At 43.6% G+C, this 15,914-nt stretch overlaps 1 protein-coding gene across 5 annotated transcripts in view; it reads left to right on the top strand.

The window, feature by feature from the left end:
- LOC110524519 (ubiquitin carboxyl-terminal hydrolase 24-like) overlaps window positions 1-15,914 on the top strand; it is a 44,694-nt gene that overhangs the window by 11,137 nt on the left and 17,643 nt on the right. For 2 of the 5 annotated variants that reach the window (XM_036978330.1, XM_036978328.1), the window contains exons 9-29: window positions 59-133; window positions 358-516; window positions 629-743; window positions 1,871-2,082; window positions 2,170-2,427; window positions 2,551-2,649; window positions 5,153-5,260; window positions 9,615-9,767; window positions 9,921-10,052; window positions 10,133-10,244; window positions 10,553-10,629; window positions 10,801-10,941; window positions 11,017-11,070; window positions 11,204-11,386; window positions 11,555-11,764; window positions 11,893-12,066; window positions 12,158-12,243; window positions 12,332-12,440; window positions 12,561-12,716; window positions 12,804-12,997; window positions 13,322-13,544. In XM_036978330.1, coding sequence (XP_036834225.1) covers window positions 59-133; window positions 358-516; window positions 629-743; window positions 1,871-2,082; window positions 2,170-2,427; window positions 2,551-2,649; window positions 5,153-5,260; window positions 9,615-9,767; window positions 9,921-10,052; window positions 10,133-10,244; window positions 10,553-10,629; window positions 10,801-10,941; window positions 11,017-11,070; window positions 11,204-11,386; window positions 11,555-11,764; window positions 11,893-12,066; window positions 12,158-12,243; window positions 12,332-12,440; window positions 12,561-12,716; window positions 12,804-12,997; window positions 13,322-13,544 — 3,030 coding nt within the window. The remainder of the gene's footprint in view (window positions 1-58; window positions 134-357; window positions 517-628; window positions 744-1,870; window positions 2,083-2,169; window positions 2,428-2,550; window positions 2,650-5,152; window positions 5,261-9,614; window positions 9,768-9,920; window positions 10,053-10,132; window positions 10,245-10,552; window positions 10,630-10,800; window positions 10,942-11,016; window positions 11,071-11,203; window positions 11,387-11,554; window positions 11,765-11,892; window positions 12,067-12,157; window positions 12,244-12,331; window positions 12,441-12,560; window positions 12,717-12,803; window positions 12,998-13,321; window positions 13,545-15,914) is intronic. The other 3 variants (XM_036978329.1, XM_036978331.1, XM_036978332.1) reach the window with 3 other exon arrangements.

A 15,914-nucleotide genomic window follows, 5' to 3' on the forward strand; every position in this document is an offset into this window, starting at 1 on the left:
TACATCCTCAGCATTGTTGATTAGTTAATGAGGCTAATAATTACGTTTGTGTATGTAGCCCATGTTGGATCCTGTTATCCATAAGATGATCACCTACGTTCAGAACCTTGAGGAGAAAGACCTCAAAGACAAGGTACCACAATACCCCCTGCTCTATATACCCACAATTCCCTGTTCTACATACCCTGGAAAGCTCCCGGAAACTTTAGAAATATAAGTGTCCAACGTCCAAAATCGTTCCTTATGCGCTTCCATGTCTGAAGCGAATCTTTGTTTCCCAGACTGACTGTTCAGAGTTTCCTATGAATGCAGTGTAAGGTGATGGCTCATCATTTATATTTCCCTCACCTCCTGTAGAGGCTGGTGAGCATCCCAGAGCTGCTGTCGGCCATCAAGCTGCTGTGTATGAGGTTCCAGACTGCCCTGGTAACTGTTGTGGACGACCTACGCCTGGACACTCTGCTACGCATGTTGAAGACTCCTCACTTTTCCACCAAAATGAACTCCCTCAAAGAGGTGAGAGGTCAGGGGTTACAATGTCAAGAGTTAGAGGTCAAACCGCTCTCCTTATTATTATGTTACTCTGCATGTGGATGTTTCTTGTTATATAAAATGTGTTTGTGTCTAGGTAACTAAGCTGATCGAGGAGAGTACTGTGTCTAAGACGGTGAAGAATGCCATTGACACAGACAGACTGCTGGACTGGCTGGTGGAAAACTCTGTCCTCTCAATAGCACTGGAGGGTAAAGACGATGTTAACGTTAACAATGGAACAACATATTACTATTTATGTTATTCTATTATCTTGACTAGTGATTCCAGGTAACATAGACCAGTAATATAACTGTGGAGTGTGTATTCCAGGTAACATAGACCAGTAATATAACTGTGGAGTGTGTATTCCAGGTAACATAGACCAGTAATATAACTGTGGAGTGTGTATTCCAGGTAACATAGACCAGTAATATAACTGTGGAGTGTGTATTCCAGGTAACATAGACCAGTAATATAACTGTGGAGTGTGTATTCCAGGTAACAGACCAGTAATATAACTGTGGAGTGTGTATTCCAGGTAACATAGACCTGTAATATAACTGTGGAGTGTGTATTCCAGGTAACATAGACCTGTAATATAACTGTGGAGTGTGTATTCCAGGTAACATAGACCAGTAATATAACTGTGGAGTGTGTATTCCAGGTAACATAGACCTGTAATATAACTGTGGAGTGTGTATTCCAGGTAACATAGACCAGTAATATAACTGTGGAGTGTGTATTCCAGGTAACATAGACCAGTAATATAACTGTGGAGTGTGTATTCCAGGTAACATAGACCAGTAATATAACTGTGGAGTGTGTATTCCAGGTAACATAGACCAGTAATATAACTGTGGAGTGTGTATTCCAGGTAACATAGACCAGTAATATAACTGTGGAGTGTGTATTCCAGGTAACATAGACCAGTAATATAACTGTGGAGTGTGTATTCCAGGTAACATAGACCAGTAATATAACTGTGGAGTGTGTATTCCAGGTAACATAGACCAGTAATATAACTGTGGAGTGTGTATTCCAGGTAACATAGACCAGTAATATAACTGTGGAGTGTGTATTCCAGGTAACATAGACCAGTAATATAACTGTGGAGTGTGTATTCCAGGTAACATAGACCAGTAATATAACTGTGGAGTGTGTATTCCAGGTAACATAGACCAGTAATATAACTGTGGAGTGTGTATTCCAGGTAACATAGACCAGTAATATAACTGTGGTGTGTGTATTCCAGGTAACATAGACCAGTAATATAACTGTGGTGTGTGTATTCCAGGTAACATAGACCAGTAATATAACTGTGGTGTGTGTATTCCAGGTAACATAGACCAGGCCCAGTATTGTGATCGAATAAAAGGTATCATTGAGTTGCTGGGCAGTAAACTGTCTCTGGACGAGCTCTCCAAGATCTGGATGATACAGGCAGGACAGTCGTCCACGGTGATTGAGAACATCCACACCATCATGGCTGCGGCTGCCGTCAAGTTCAACTTCGAGCAGCTCAGCCACCTGTTTGTCCTTATACAGAAGGTCTGTATGTGTGCTTAGGAACGTTTCTGTGGGACAGTAAATTGTGTGTGTTTGTATGTGTTAGTAATGTGTGTGTGTGTGTTCCAGAGCTGGGAGGTAGAGAGTGACCGTGTGAGGCAGAAGCTGCTCAGTCTGATTGGGAGGATCGGTAGAGAGGCCCGCTCTGAGGCCACCACAGGGAAGGTGCTGGAGGTGCTGTGGGAGTTAGCCCACCTGCCAACCCTGCCCACCTCCCTGGTACAGCAGGCGTCTGAGGAACACCTGGCCATCCTCACTGACGCGTACGCTGTGAAGGAGACTGTCAAACGCTGCTACATCATCAAATGTATAGAGGACATCAAGAAGGTGAGAAACACACACACTTTCTCTCAAGGTTGAAGCGCCGCTATGTCACTCACAGCTTTCGAGTTCAAGTCTAATATCAATTGAACACACACACAACCTGAATAAGCCAGTTTATGTTTATAGACTCAGACTGAGGAGGAGGGTAAAACCAGCGACATTCAGACCTCATTTCTTACTGGCTCCTGGGGCAAGAAGAAAGCCAAAGAAAACTCATTGGCCAAAGTAAGAGAAGCCCCTCTCCTTAAAACTCTAATGACCAATCAGCATTCACCTACAATCTTCTCACTGCTCACACACCAATCCTGGAGGAGGGCTGGATGGGGGGGGGGGGGGGGGGGTTGATTTGTAACTGAATGATTGCTGTATTGTTGATTTTAAAGAGCTGTTCCAGTACTACAGTGGGTGTCTAATTCTCTGTGGGTTGGGCCAGTCTTCATTGAGGTTGTAAGGGGTATGTGTGTGAGTCAAGGTGTGAGGGGTGAGTTATTGGATAAGTGATGTGCATGTATAGTAGGAATGTAACGACTCACCGATACACAAATGTTAAGATCTGAGTGCATCGGTCCATAGAACCTCAAACCGATCCAAGTGTACCTTGCATCAGTCAGAAAATCCATTCCGACATTATGAATAGTTGGTTCATGTTTTGCTCAAAAAACATTCTTTCTACCTTCCGAAAATATGTGGACACCTGCTCGTTGAACATCTCATTGCAAAATCAGGGGCATTAATGTTGTTTCACATTCTCCAGTCGTTGTTTTCCTTTACACCATAGTCACACACACAGTTCATTCCCTTGTTCTCATGCTTACCAGGCAGGGTGTGCATGAACGCAGCATCACAGAACACAACAAACTGGACAACAACAGCCTGTGGGGGGGGGGGGAAAGACAATGTCCCTGTACTATTAGACACCTTGCTTTATCCTCCTCTCCTTCCTTCATCTGCTCTATATTACAGCAGTCACAAAGGAGAGGAGGAAGGAATGCCTTTGTTTTATTCAAATTGGAATGTGTTTAGTGAAGCCTGCAGAGAAGTTCTGGCCCGACAGCACATCTTGTTGATTCTAAAGTCAATACGTCATGAGTTCTAGCAGACAGTCTTCACGTTGGGTAGCATTTGCATCAGAAAAAGGCTATTCAATGTTTGCCATTGTGATTGTTTCAAGGGTTATAGTATTATATGTGTGTGCACGTGCCTGGCTGTGTGAATATGCAGTATGTTTGTGCCCGTGTGGACATGTCTCCATGTCTTTCAGTGTGCAGAGACTTGTATTTGTTTTGTGTGTGTCAAGTGTTGGTCAACTCTGACTCAGTCCTTCCTCAGCTCTGAGGACATTGATTTCCCCTCTTAATCATCTACAGCTTCTGAGTTCATTCGCTCCCACAGAAAAACTATTCTGACATGCTGGAACACTCCTACACTACATGACCAATAGTATGTGGACACCTGCTCGTCGAACATCTCATTCCAAAATCATGGGCATTAATATGGAGTTGGTCCCCCTTTGCTGCTATAACAGCCTCCACTCTTCTGGGAGACTTTCCACTAGATGTTGGAACATTGCTGCGGGGACTTGCTTCCATTCAGCCACGAGCGTTACTGAGGTCGGGCACTGATGTTGTGCGATTAGGCCTGACTCCCAGTCGGTGGTCCAATTCATCCCAAAGGTGTTCGATGGGGTTGAGGTCAGGGCTGTGTGCAAGCCCATCAAGTTCTTCCACACCGATCTCGATAACCCATTTCTGTATTTCTGTAATTGTCATGCGGAAACAGGAAATGGCCTTCCACAAACTGTTGCCACAAAGTTGGAAACACAGAATTGTCTAGAATGTCATTGTATGCTTTAGCTTTAAGATTTTCCTTCACCGGAACTAAGGGGCCTGAACCATGAAAAATAGCCCCAGACCATTATTCCTCCTCCACCAAACTTTACAATTGGGACTATGCATTGGAGCAGGTTGTGTTCTCCAGCTCCAGTCCAATAGTGGCGAGCATTACACCACGCCAGCTGACGCTTGGGATTGCACATGGTGATCTTAGGCTTGTGTGCGGCTGCTTGACCATGGAAACCCATTTTCATGAAGCTCCCGACTGACAGTGCTTCGAGAGGCAGTTTGGAACTCGGTAGTGAGTGTTGCAACCGAGGACAGACGATTTTTACTCGCTTCAGCATTCGGCGGTCCCGTTCTGTGAGCTTATGTGGCATACCACTTCGTGGCTGAGCCGTTGTTGCTCCTAAACATTTCTACTTCACAATAACAGCACTTACAGTTGACCGGGGCTGCAAGGCAGAAATTTGACGAACTGACTCGTTGGGAAGGTGGCATCCTATGACGATGCCACGTTGAAATTCACTGAGCACTTCAGTATGGGCCATTCTACAATATTTGTCTATGGAGATTGCATGGCTGTGTGCTCGATTTTATACACCTGTCAGCAAAGGGTGTGGCTGAAATAGCCGCATGCACTAATTTAAAGGGGTGTCCATGTAGTTTTAAATATATATTTTGTGACAACTGCTTATATTCATTGGCTATGTCATAGCAAATGTTTTAAGATAAATATTGATCCATTGCAAGCTCTAACAAATGAATTAGTGTGTGATGGTGATTTCTAAACAAAAGTGGGGGTGGCAAACATTGTGGGGTAGTAGATGCCCGGTGGGGGCGGGGGTGCTGGGGGTGCTACTCATCTAGTGTCTAACCTGTGTGGGTGCATGTAGTCTTCTCAACAGGGCAGTCCCCAGGCGGTCTGGGTGGTTCCAGCTCTGCGGCAGCTCCATGAGATCACACGCTCCTTCATCAAACAGACCTACCAGAAACAGGACAAGGTACACACTCACACACACATTACCCCTCACCCCCTATCTCGCAAGAGAGCACTTGTCCAAGATGTCAGCAGTCGACAGCATTAAAAAAACATGAATACAGCACATTAACGTAATGCATTTAAAACTAGCAGACTAGAGCCGGACCGATATGTGATTTTTGTATTCCGGTTTGTTTTTTGTTTTTATGGAAATTTTCACAGATAACTGATATATATATCTGAAATAAAAAATAAAGTCTATATGGACTGTGCTTAAAGCAGCCCTACAAAGATACTCAAAGTTGATTTCTTACATTTGAGGAAAGAAAATGAATGTAAGGCCCACAGAATTTAGGAGCACTGAGAAAGATTAGATGTTTTATTTATTGACAAATTGTGTATTACTCTAGTAAAAATTGGATAAACTGCACGGATTCCAGCTAAAGATTTGATTTGGCTCTGAAGAATGTGCTGCCTCATACTAGCCAGCTGGAAAACAACGACATGGGACACATTTTCAATGTATTAGTATTTCGTGATGTTTTCTTCGATTGTAGGGCTTTAGCCACTAAATTCTGGTAGTTGTCACTTTAAGGAAAAACCTCAGTCACAAAATTACCCGCTAGCACAGCGCTGCCTCTCGCACCAAGTATTGCCTTAGTGCTATCTGGAATCTGTGGGACGTTCCCTACAAATGGTTACGCTAAGGTTTGGGTTAGGGTCCCAAGGATTCTGGATAGCACTAACCCTCCGTGAAAGGCGTCAACTACTCTCTCGCACAGCTAGTTAGCTAGCTAGCACACGTCATGGAAATGGGGGGGATGACTGGCGAAACGTGACTTTGGACCAGTCCCTATCAAGTGGCAATGAATCCATACATCAAAACATAGCTACGAAGTTCTACTTTGTTTCCGTGTCTCTGAAAACATTTGAATGACAGTGGTTGAGGAATAACCTTCGCAATGAGAAAATATAACACCCCAGATTTCACTGGCTTCACTAAAGGGCTGTAACCGCACTTACTTTACATTTGGGCAAAGCATCAATTGTTGTTTCATGACACTCTACGTTACAGTATATGGCCGTGTGCATTTTTGGCACTTTGCTCCGCACTCACAATAGTTCACTCTCCTCCCAGGTTGCCAGGAATAGCTAAAATTTCTAACCCAATGACTACTCAAAACCTGCCCACAAAGCCTGAAAACTAGCCTCCCAAAAAATGTTCCTGCTTTTTCCTGCAGCAAGAGAGGAGTTTTCCACATTTGGGCAATAAACCCTGTTTCCATAAGGTTGATGTAACGACGTAAGAAGCAAAATGCAGTTTTCCATCAAAATAATAATTGTCAGCTAACGTGACTAATAATGGAATTTGAATATGCCGCAAGAGAGAAGATGATTTGCCCTTATTAAACTCGCCAGATGTTTTCCATCAATGGATGTTGATTTAACTTGTTTGACTGATATGATTACGCAATAAGGCCCGAGGGAGTGTGGTATATGAACAATATATACCACGGCTAAGGGCTGCTCTTATGCACGACGCACCACAAAGTGCTAGGACACAGCCCTTAGCCGTGGTATATTGGCCATAACCACAATCCCCCAAGGTGCCTTATTGCTATTATAAACTGGTTACCAATGTAATTAGAGGGGTACAAATAAATGTTTTGTCATACCCATGGTATACAGTCTGATATACCATGGCTTTCAGCCAATCAGCATTCGGGGCTCGAACCACCCAGTTTATAATTGTAAAAAAAATCCCTTATGTGCATGTCCATAACAATAGATATATCCAACCGGAGAGTTTGAGGGATGAAAGTTTGACAGAGGATCTCAAAATCTCTGTTCAAAAAGCACTTTTCAAAATAATGTTTGGCTATTTTCTGACAATTGTGCTGTTATTATGGGTGAGATGTTAAGACTACGAACTGTTATAAATGGCCTATTTGCAAGATTGACTTATGATTTCAATAGGCATAGGCTAGGCCTACTAAAATCAGGGTTCATGATTGTAATTCAACTTGGTTTAGTTATGCTAATTGCAGGTAGCCTATAGCCCCTGATGACCTACATTAGCTTAGGCAAGATGTAAGATGAACGATTTACCAGCTTGCTTCGTTCAAATTGACAGATGTATTTAACATGAATAGTGAGGTGATTTTGAGGTAAGAAGTGCTTCTGTTGCCCAATAGCCTGCTGGAGGAGGCTACTGAGGATGGGGTCTTCAATCACTGAATCGTATATTAATAATATGAATATGAACTGAAAAGGCTTGTCAACAGCCATTGTTTTTAAAAATATTAGTAGCCTAATCTGACTGATTTACCTTCAATCTAATGCATTGTAACAACAGCTGATCTGCAGTTGTGATAGAATTGTGACCCATGATCACAATTGATAACTTCCAATTTCATTAACTAAACTTGGCAATTAATAATTGCATAATAACACAAGGCTACAACAACAATAAGTTAAAGGCTATTTATTAAGTCAGTTTGCCAGCTCCAGGTGGGCTACACAAGTGCCACATTGGTTTGCAACGACTCCAGTGATATCGTCATTTCAACCTAGCCTCCCGGGTTGTGCAGCGGTCTAAGGCACTGCATCTCAGTGCTAGAGGCATCGCTCCAGACCCTGGTTCGATTCCAGGCTGTATCACAACCGGCCGTGATTGGGAGTCCCATAGGGCGGTGCACAATTGGCCCAGCGTTGTCCAGGTTACGGTTTGTCAGGAGTAAGCCGTCATTTTAAATAAATGACTTGCCTAGTTAAGTAAAAATAATAAAATAAAACATGGCATAGAAATGAATGTATCAGATTTATCACTCTCCACATTCAATGTCAGTTTCATTGTGTAGCACTCGAGACCCAAGAACGAAGCATGCATAAAACCCTTCACTTGTAATGGCTTTCCATAAGCAAAGTCAACATTAGAGTGCAGTTTAAACCACTTCCGATCAAATTTATCTAATGTGCTGTAGAAGTATGAATGCCCTGACTTTAGCAGAGGCCGTATCACTGTAAATGCTGCAGGGCCAATGCAGATGTCGGATTGACCATGGAGCACCTTTAAGAAACAGTAGTTAGTTCACAATAGTTCACTCTCCTCCCGGGTTGCCAGGTATTCAAAACCTGCCCACAAAGCCTGAAAACTAGCCCAAAATGTTTTTCCCTGCTTTTTCCTGCAGCAAGAGAAGAGTTTGCCACATTTGGCCAATAAACCCTTTTTCCATAAGGTTGATGTAACGGCGTAAGAAGCTAAATTCAGTTTTCCATCAAAATAATAATTATTGTCGGCTAACGTGACTAAAGTAGTTTTCCTTTGCGTTGTCGCCTTATTTCAGTTCTAGCACATTAAGATGTTTTATATAAAAAGGGTTGGAAATAGGTGTCTCCATAATGACAATCCAAATAGCCTACCTACAACTGGTAAAAAGTTGTCATGACATGCGCGCGTGCTGCTCATGTGACTCCTGCCTGCTGCGGCGCTCAGTCTCAACATACACACACCCCTCCGCCCCCTCCCCACCACTCACACACTCAGCAACAGGCTGCCTTACGACCTGATAGTGAGCAGCAGTAGGTCACAGGGAAATATTTATTTTTAATTCATTTTTACCCACAACATCGTTTTGAAAGTAACCCAATTTGTAGTAAAACCGCAGACATGGCAACCCTGCTCTCCTCTGACTGGTGTAGTTGAGTTGGCCCATTGGTAGTGTCCCGTCTTAAAAGGTGCTCCATGGTCAATCCGACGTCTGCATTGGCCCTGCAGCATTTACAGTGATACGGCCTCTGCAGAAGTCAGGGCATTCATACTTCTTGTGCTTCACGGAGCAGCACAGAGCTGTTGTGGAGGAAGTTGTTAAGGAAGTGATTTTCTGTTTATTGAAGACCTCCCACCTTCAACTACCATCAACCAATCATGTCAATGTGGAGCCATACGGACCCCAAACATTGTTACAAAACTTGAGGCACGTGGCGAAGGGGTACGGAGCTGGATTTGGCCTCCGTATGTCTCCAGAAGCTCCGTAGTTGTGTCGCACCCTCCATACAAAGCCTCCGACCACATTTCAGGATCAAGCATAAATTGGCTTTTAGTGTAGCGTGCCAAGGCAATATAGGCTTATGGCTATTTAAAGAGCGACATCTTCAGTACAAATAATGAAATGCACAAAACGTCAACTTCTACGAAGAACAGTGTTTTCTCCACATCTTATATCAGTCCTTTTCAATCGATTAAACGCTGATGCAAATACATCGGTAAAAGGCTAATATCGGCCGACAGTATCGGTCAACTGATAAATCGGTCGGGCTCTATTACAGACATTCAAAGCCACAGACACATCTTCATAGCACATGTGCTCCCCCAGCAGAGCATCATCCAGGACTTGAAGAAGAACTTTGAGATCGTCAAACTGATTACAGGATCTCTGGTGGTCTGCCATCGACTAGCGGTGTCTGCAGCTGGGAACAACGGACTGACCGGACACACACTAGTGGACGGACGATACACCTACCAGGAGGTACAGTTCTGTCTGTCTCTCTCCTGTCTGTCTGTCTGATTTGCTTTGGTAGAAGTTTATGTGGTTGAGATGATGGATTGAGGATTTTGATATCTGTGAGATAAACACATGAAGTCTTTGCTGGTTCCTGACTCACTCTCCCTCCCCCTCCAGTATCTAGATGGCCACCTGAGGTTCCTGGCCTTCTTCCTCCAGGAGGCCAGCCTCTACCTGGTCTGGAACAGAGCCAAAGAACTATGGGACTGCCTGGTCTCTGGACCCGAAGTCTGCGAGCTGGACAGAGAGGTACACACACATGTTACATACTCTATTACATAGTCTACTCCATCTATATGTATACACTAACTTTAACTGTGTGTGTGTAGATGTGTTTTGAGTGGTTCACTAAGGGCCAGCATGATCTGGAGAGTGATGTTCAGCAGCAGCTCTTTAAAGAGAAGATCCTCAAACTGGAGCCCTACGAGATTACTATGAATGGTGAAACACAGATAATCACACACACATTTCATATATTATTTTGTTAGCATTTTTGATGGCCCACTCTTTTAATATTAAATACAGTGCCTTCGGAAAGTATTCAGACCCCTTGACTTTTTCCACATTTTGGTATGTTACAGCCTTATTCTAAAATATGGGGTATTGTGTGTAGATTGAAGAGAAAAAAATATCTAATTTAATCAATTTTAGAATAAGGCTAACGTAACAAAATGTCTGGTTACTTTCCGAATGCACTGTAGAGCTTACATAGTGGCTTTAACCAGTGTTTTTTATTTGGGATATTTCAGGCTTTAATCTGTTTAAGACCTTCTTTGAGAATGTCAACTTGTGTGACCATCGCTTGAAACGCCAGGGGACTCAACTGGTGAGTCATTCCACACTAGGGTTGCCAATGGAGAAGATATAACTAGTAACCTGTTAACTATACGATTTTTTGTTACTTTCCAGGATTTTATGAAATGTTATCACATGACTACATTTAGTGGCATCATGTGTGGGACTTACAAACCCTAACCCTGTTTGTGTGTGTGTGTAGTGTGTGGAGCGGCTAGACCTGGCTGGGATGGACTTTATCTGGCGTATCGCCATGGAAACACCTGATGAGGAGATCGCTAACGAGGCCATACAGCTAATCATCACATACAGCTACACCAACCTCAACCCCAAAATGAAGAAGGTGTGTGTGTGTGTTGGGGGGGGTTATGTGTAGCAGGACTACAGTCTCTGGTATTCACTCTTTGTGTCTGTGTAGGATTCTGTGTCTTTACACAAGAAGTTCATTGCTGATTGTTACAAACGACTGGAGGTAAATTCTTCATTCATCACAACTATCAGATGTAATGTGTTTAACTTATTATATAAGATAATTACATACTATGCTAATAAAGCTTACTGACTTGATGAAATGAAGTCTCCTTGCCTTGTTCTTTCTCTCTCAGGCAGCCAGTTCAGCTCTAGGAGGGCCCACGTTGACTCATGCTGTTACCAGGGCAACCAAGATGCTGACCGCCACCACCATGCCGACTGTAGCCACGTCTGTCCAATCACCTTCCAGGTCCACCAAGCTGGTGATCATTGAGAGGCTGCTGCTATTGGCTGAGCGTTATGTCATCACTATCGAGGTAATCCCCTCTCTCTGGCTCTGACATCACACTGAGCAAGCAATTTCAACTGGTTTTCACCCTCAACGTATTCACCCGTAGTTACAAACTATTTGCATTTGAGTGATGAGAAGGGGGGTGAAAGAACGAGATGGACACATGAAAAGATGACTCTGTTTCTATGTGTAGGACCTGTATTCTGTGCCTCGTACCATTCTACCTCACGGAGCGTCGTTCAATGGCCACCCTGTCTCTCTACATGTCACCTATGAGTCCACCAAAGACACCTTCACCTTGGAGGCCCACAGTAACGAGACTATAGGCAGCATCCGCTGGAAGATTGCTGAGCATCTCAACTGTCCAGTCGACAACGTTCAGATCTTTGCCAACGACAGCGTGGTGAGTGTATTATTTGTGTCTCTGTAAGCCAAAAGATGGGTGTGGGGTGTGTGTGTGTGTGTGTGAGACTGTGTATCATATGTAACTAAATGTGTGTGTTTTGTGTAACTCTCTCTCTCTGTCTGTAGTTGACTATGAACCGGGACCAGAAGCTGCTGTCCCAGCTGGGGTTCAGTGATGAGCAGTCTCTGACAGTGAAGAGCTCTGGCACAGGGACACCCTCTGGTGGCAGCTCAGAGTCCTCTGTCTCTGCTTCCTCCTCCAGCTCCGCTGTCTTCAACTCAGCTTATGCTATGGAACAGGTACAGCACACACATACACGCCCATGTATATGCAAACACATTGAGTTCATGTTTGAGTTAGATTATGTGCTAACGGTGTATGTTTGTGTAGGAGAAGTCCCTTCCAGGTGTTGTCATGGCGTTGGTGTGTAATGTGTTTGAGATGCTCTACCAGCTGGCCAACCTGGACGAACCACGGTGAGTTACTCACTCAGATACTTCAAGGATCTGGACCTGACTCCCGAATGGTCAAAAATGTATGACGTTCTGTGTGTGTGTATTCCAGGATAACTCTGCGTGTACGTAAGCTGCTGCTGCTGATCCCAACAGACCCAGAGGTTCAGGACGCTCTAGATAACTTTGTTCCCAAAGAGTCCAGTGTCTGGAGTCACCAGGTACATATTATATATATATATATATATATATATGCGCTGTGCTTAGGTTGAAATTATGATGAGGAGAGTTCAACTGCTCTGACCTGAGCCAGTGTGATAATGTGTGTGTGTCTCCTGTAGAAGACATTGTTCACCCTGGGTCAGGGGTCAGGCTCTCGGTCTCCGTCTCTGGGTTCTAAGCAACAGCACCAGCCCAGTGCTGCCTCCATCTTGGAATCACTCTTCAGATCCTCTGCTCCCGGGATGTCCACCTTCAGAGTCCTCTACAACCTGGAGGTGTGCGCACACACACACACACACATTTGTGCACGGACACACTTCACACATTTCTTCCTTTTGAAATCTCTCTTTCTCTCTCATTAGGTGTTGAGTTCTAAGTTGATGCCGACCTCAGATGATGAGATGGCTAAGACCAGTGTCAAGTCTTTCTGTGAGAACTTCCTGAAAGCTGGAGGTCTCAGTTTGGTGGTGAACGTGATGCAGCGGGACTCTATTCCCTCCGAGGTGGACTATGAGACCAGACAGGGAGTCTACTCCATCTGTCTACAACTGGCCAGGTATACATACACACACACACACACACACACACACAGCACATGTGTTTTTCTAGCCTTGTGGGGAGCTAACATTTATTTCCATTCAAAATCCTATTTTCCCTAACATTAACCCCTAACTCCTAAACTTAACCCCTAAGCCTAAAATAGCTTTTGCCCTCATGGGCACATGGGAAATGAGGGAGAGGTTTTCCTTGTTTTGCTATCCTTGTGGAGACTTCTGGGGATTTCTGTGATCCACGAGGACAGCAATACAAGACCACACATCCACAAATAAATATACATTGTTAGAGGTTGAATGTGATTGGATCTTCCTTTTCCCTGCAGGTTCTTATTGGTTGGCCAAAGTATGCCGTCGTTGCTGGATGATGATGTCATCCGAGAGGGTGACACGCTATCTAGTCGGCCATTCCGTAACGCAGGGCGTCCAGGGAGACAGCTGTCGCTGTGTGGAACGCCTGAGAAGAGCTCCTATAGACAGATGTCTCTGTCTGAACGCTCCTCCATCAGAGTAGAGGAGATCATCCCTGCTGCACGTGTAGCTATACAGGTACACACACACACCTCTAATGTATACCTAACACACGCACACACACCTCTAATGTATACCTAACACACGCACACACACCTCTAATGTATACCTAACACACACCTATTACATACACACACAACTCTAATGCATACCTAACACACACACATCTCTAATGTATACCTAACACACACCTAATACACACACACACACACCTCTAATGCATACCTAACACACACCTAATACATACACACACACCTCTAATGCATACCTAACACACACCTAATACACACACACACACCTCTAATGTATACCTAACACACACACACACCTCTAATGCATACCTAACACACACCTAATACATACACACACACCTCTAATGCATACCTAACACACACACCTCTAATGCATACCTAACACACACCTAATACACACACACACACCTCTAATGCATACCTAACACACACCTAATACATACACACACACCTCTAATGCATACCTAACACACACCTAATACATACACACACACCTCTAATGCATACCTAACACACACACACACCTAATACACACACACACACTTCTAATGCATACCTAACACACACTTAATACATACACACCTCCTAATGCATACCTAAAACACACCTAATACCCCCATACCTTTAATGTATACCGAACACACACATAATACACACACATACCTCTAATGCATACCTAACACACACCTAATACACATACAGTGCCTTGCGAAAGTATTCGGCCCCCTTGAACTTTGCGACCTTTTGCCACATTTCTTGGCTTCAAACATAAAGATATAAAACTGTATTTTTTTGTGAAGAATCAACAACAAGTGGGACACAATCATGAAGTGGAACGACATTTATTGGATATTTCAAACTTTTTTAACAAATCAAAAACTGAAAAATTGGGCGTGCAAAATTATTCAGCCCCCTTAAGTTAATACTTTGTAGCGCCACCTTTTGCTGCGATTACAGCTGTAAGTCGCTTGGCGTATGTCTCTATCAGTTTTGCACATCGAGAGACTGAAATTCTTTCCCATTCCTCCTTGCAAAACAGCTCGAGTTCAGTGAGGTTGGATGGGAGAGCATTTGTGAACAGCAGTTTTCAGTTCTTTCCACAGATTCTCGATTGGATTCAGGTCTGGACTTTGACTTGGCCATTCTAACACCTGGATATGTTTGTTTTTGAACCATTCCATTGTAGATTTTGCTTTATGTTTTGGATCATTGTCTTGTTGGAAGACAAATCTCCGTCCCAGTCTCAGGTCTTTTGCAGACTCCATCAGGTTTTCTTCCAGAATGGTCCTGTATTTGGCTCCATCCATCTTCCCATCAATTTTAACCATCTTCCCTGTCCCTGCTGAAGAAAAGCAGGCCCAAACCATGATGCTGCCACCACCATGTTTGACAGTGGGGATGGTGTGTTCAGGGTGATGAGCTGTGTTGCTTTTACCCCAAACATAACGTCTTGCATTGTTGCCAAAAAGTTCAATTTTGGTTTCATCTGACCAGAGCACCGTCTCCCAGGTGGCTTGTGGCAAACTTTAAACAACACTTTTTATGGATATCTTTAAGAAATGGCTTTCTTCTTGCCACTCTTCCATAAAGGCCAGATTTGTGCAATATACAACTGATTGTTGTCCTATGGACAGAGTCTCCCACCTCAGCTGTAGATCTCTGCAGTTCATCCAGAGTGATCATGGGCCCCTTGGCTGCATCTCTGATCAGTCTTCTCCTTGTATGAGCTGAAAGTTTAGAGGGACGGCCAGGTCTTGGTAAATTTGCAGTGGTCTGATACTCCTTCCATTTCAATATTATCGCTTGCACAGTGCTCCTTGGGATGTTTAAAGCTTGGGAAATCTTGTTGTATCCAAATCCTGCTTTAACATTCTTCACAACAGTATCTCGGACCTGCCTGGGGTGTTCCTTGTTCTTCATGATGCTCTCTGCGCTTTTAACGGACCTCTGAGACTATCACAGTGCAGGTGCATTTATACGGAGACTTGATTACACACAGGTGGATTGTATTTATCATCATTAGTCATTTAGGTCAACATTGGATCATTCAGAGATCCTCACTGAACTTCTGGAGAGAGTTTGCTGCACTGAAAGTAAAGGGGCTGAATAATTTTGCACGCCCAATTTTTCAGTTTTTGATTTGTTAAAAAAGTTTGAAATATCCAATAAATGCCGTTCCACTTCATGATTGTGTCCCACTTGTTGTTGATTCTTCACAAAAAAATACAGTTTTATATCTTTATGTTTGAAGCCTGAAATGTGGCAAAAGGTCGCAAAGTTCAAGGGGGCCGAATACTTTCGCAAGGCACTGTACCTCTAATGCATACCTAATACACACACCTCTAATGCATACCTA

This window comes from Oncorhynchus mykiss, chromosome 5 (assembly GCF_013265735.2).
Source record: "Oncorhynchus mykiss isolate Arlee chromosome 5, USDA_OmykA_1.1, whole genome shotgun sequence".
Classification (NCBI taxonomy): Eukaryota; Metazoa; Chordata; class Actinopteri; order Salmoniformes; family Salmonidae; genus Oncorhynchus; species Oncorhynchus mykiss.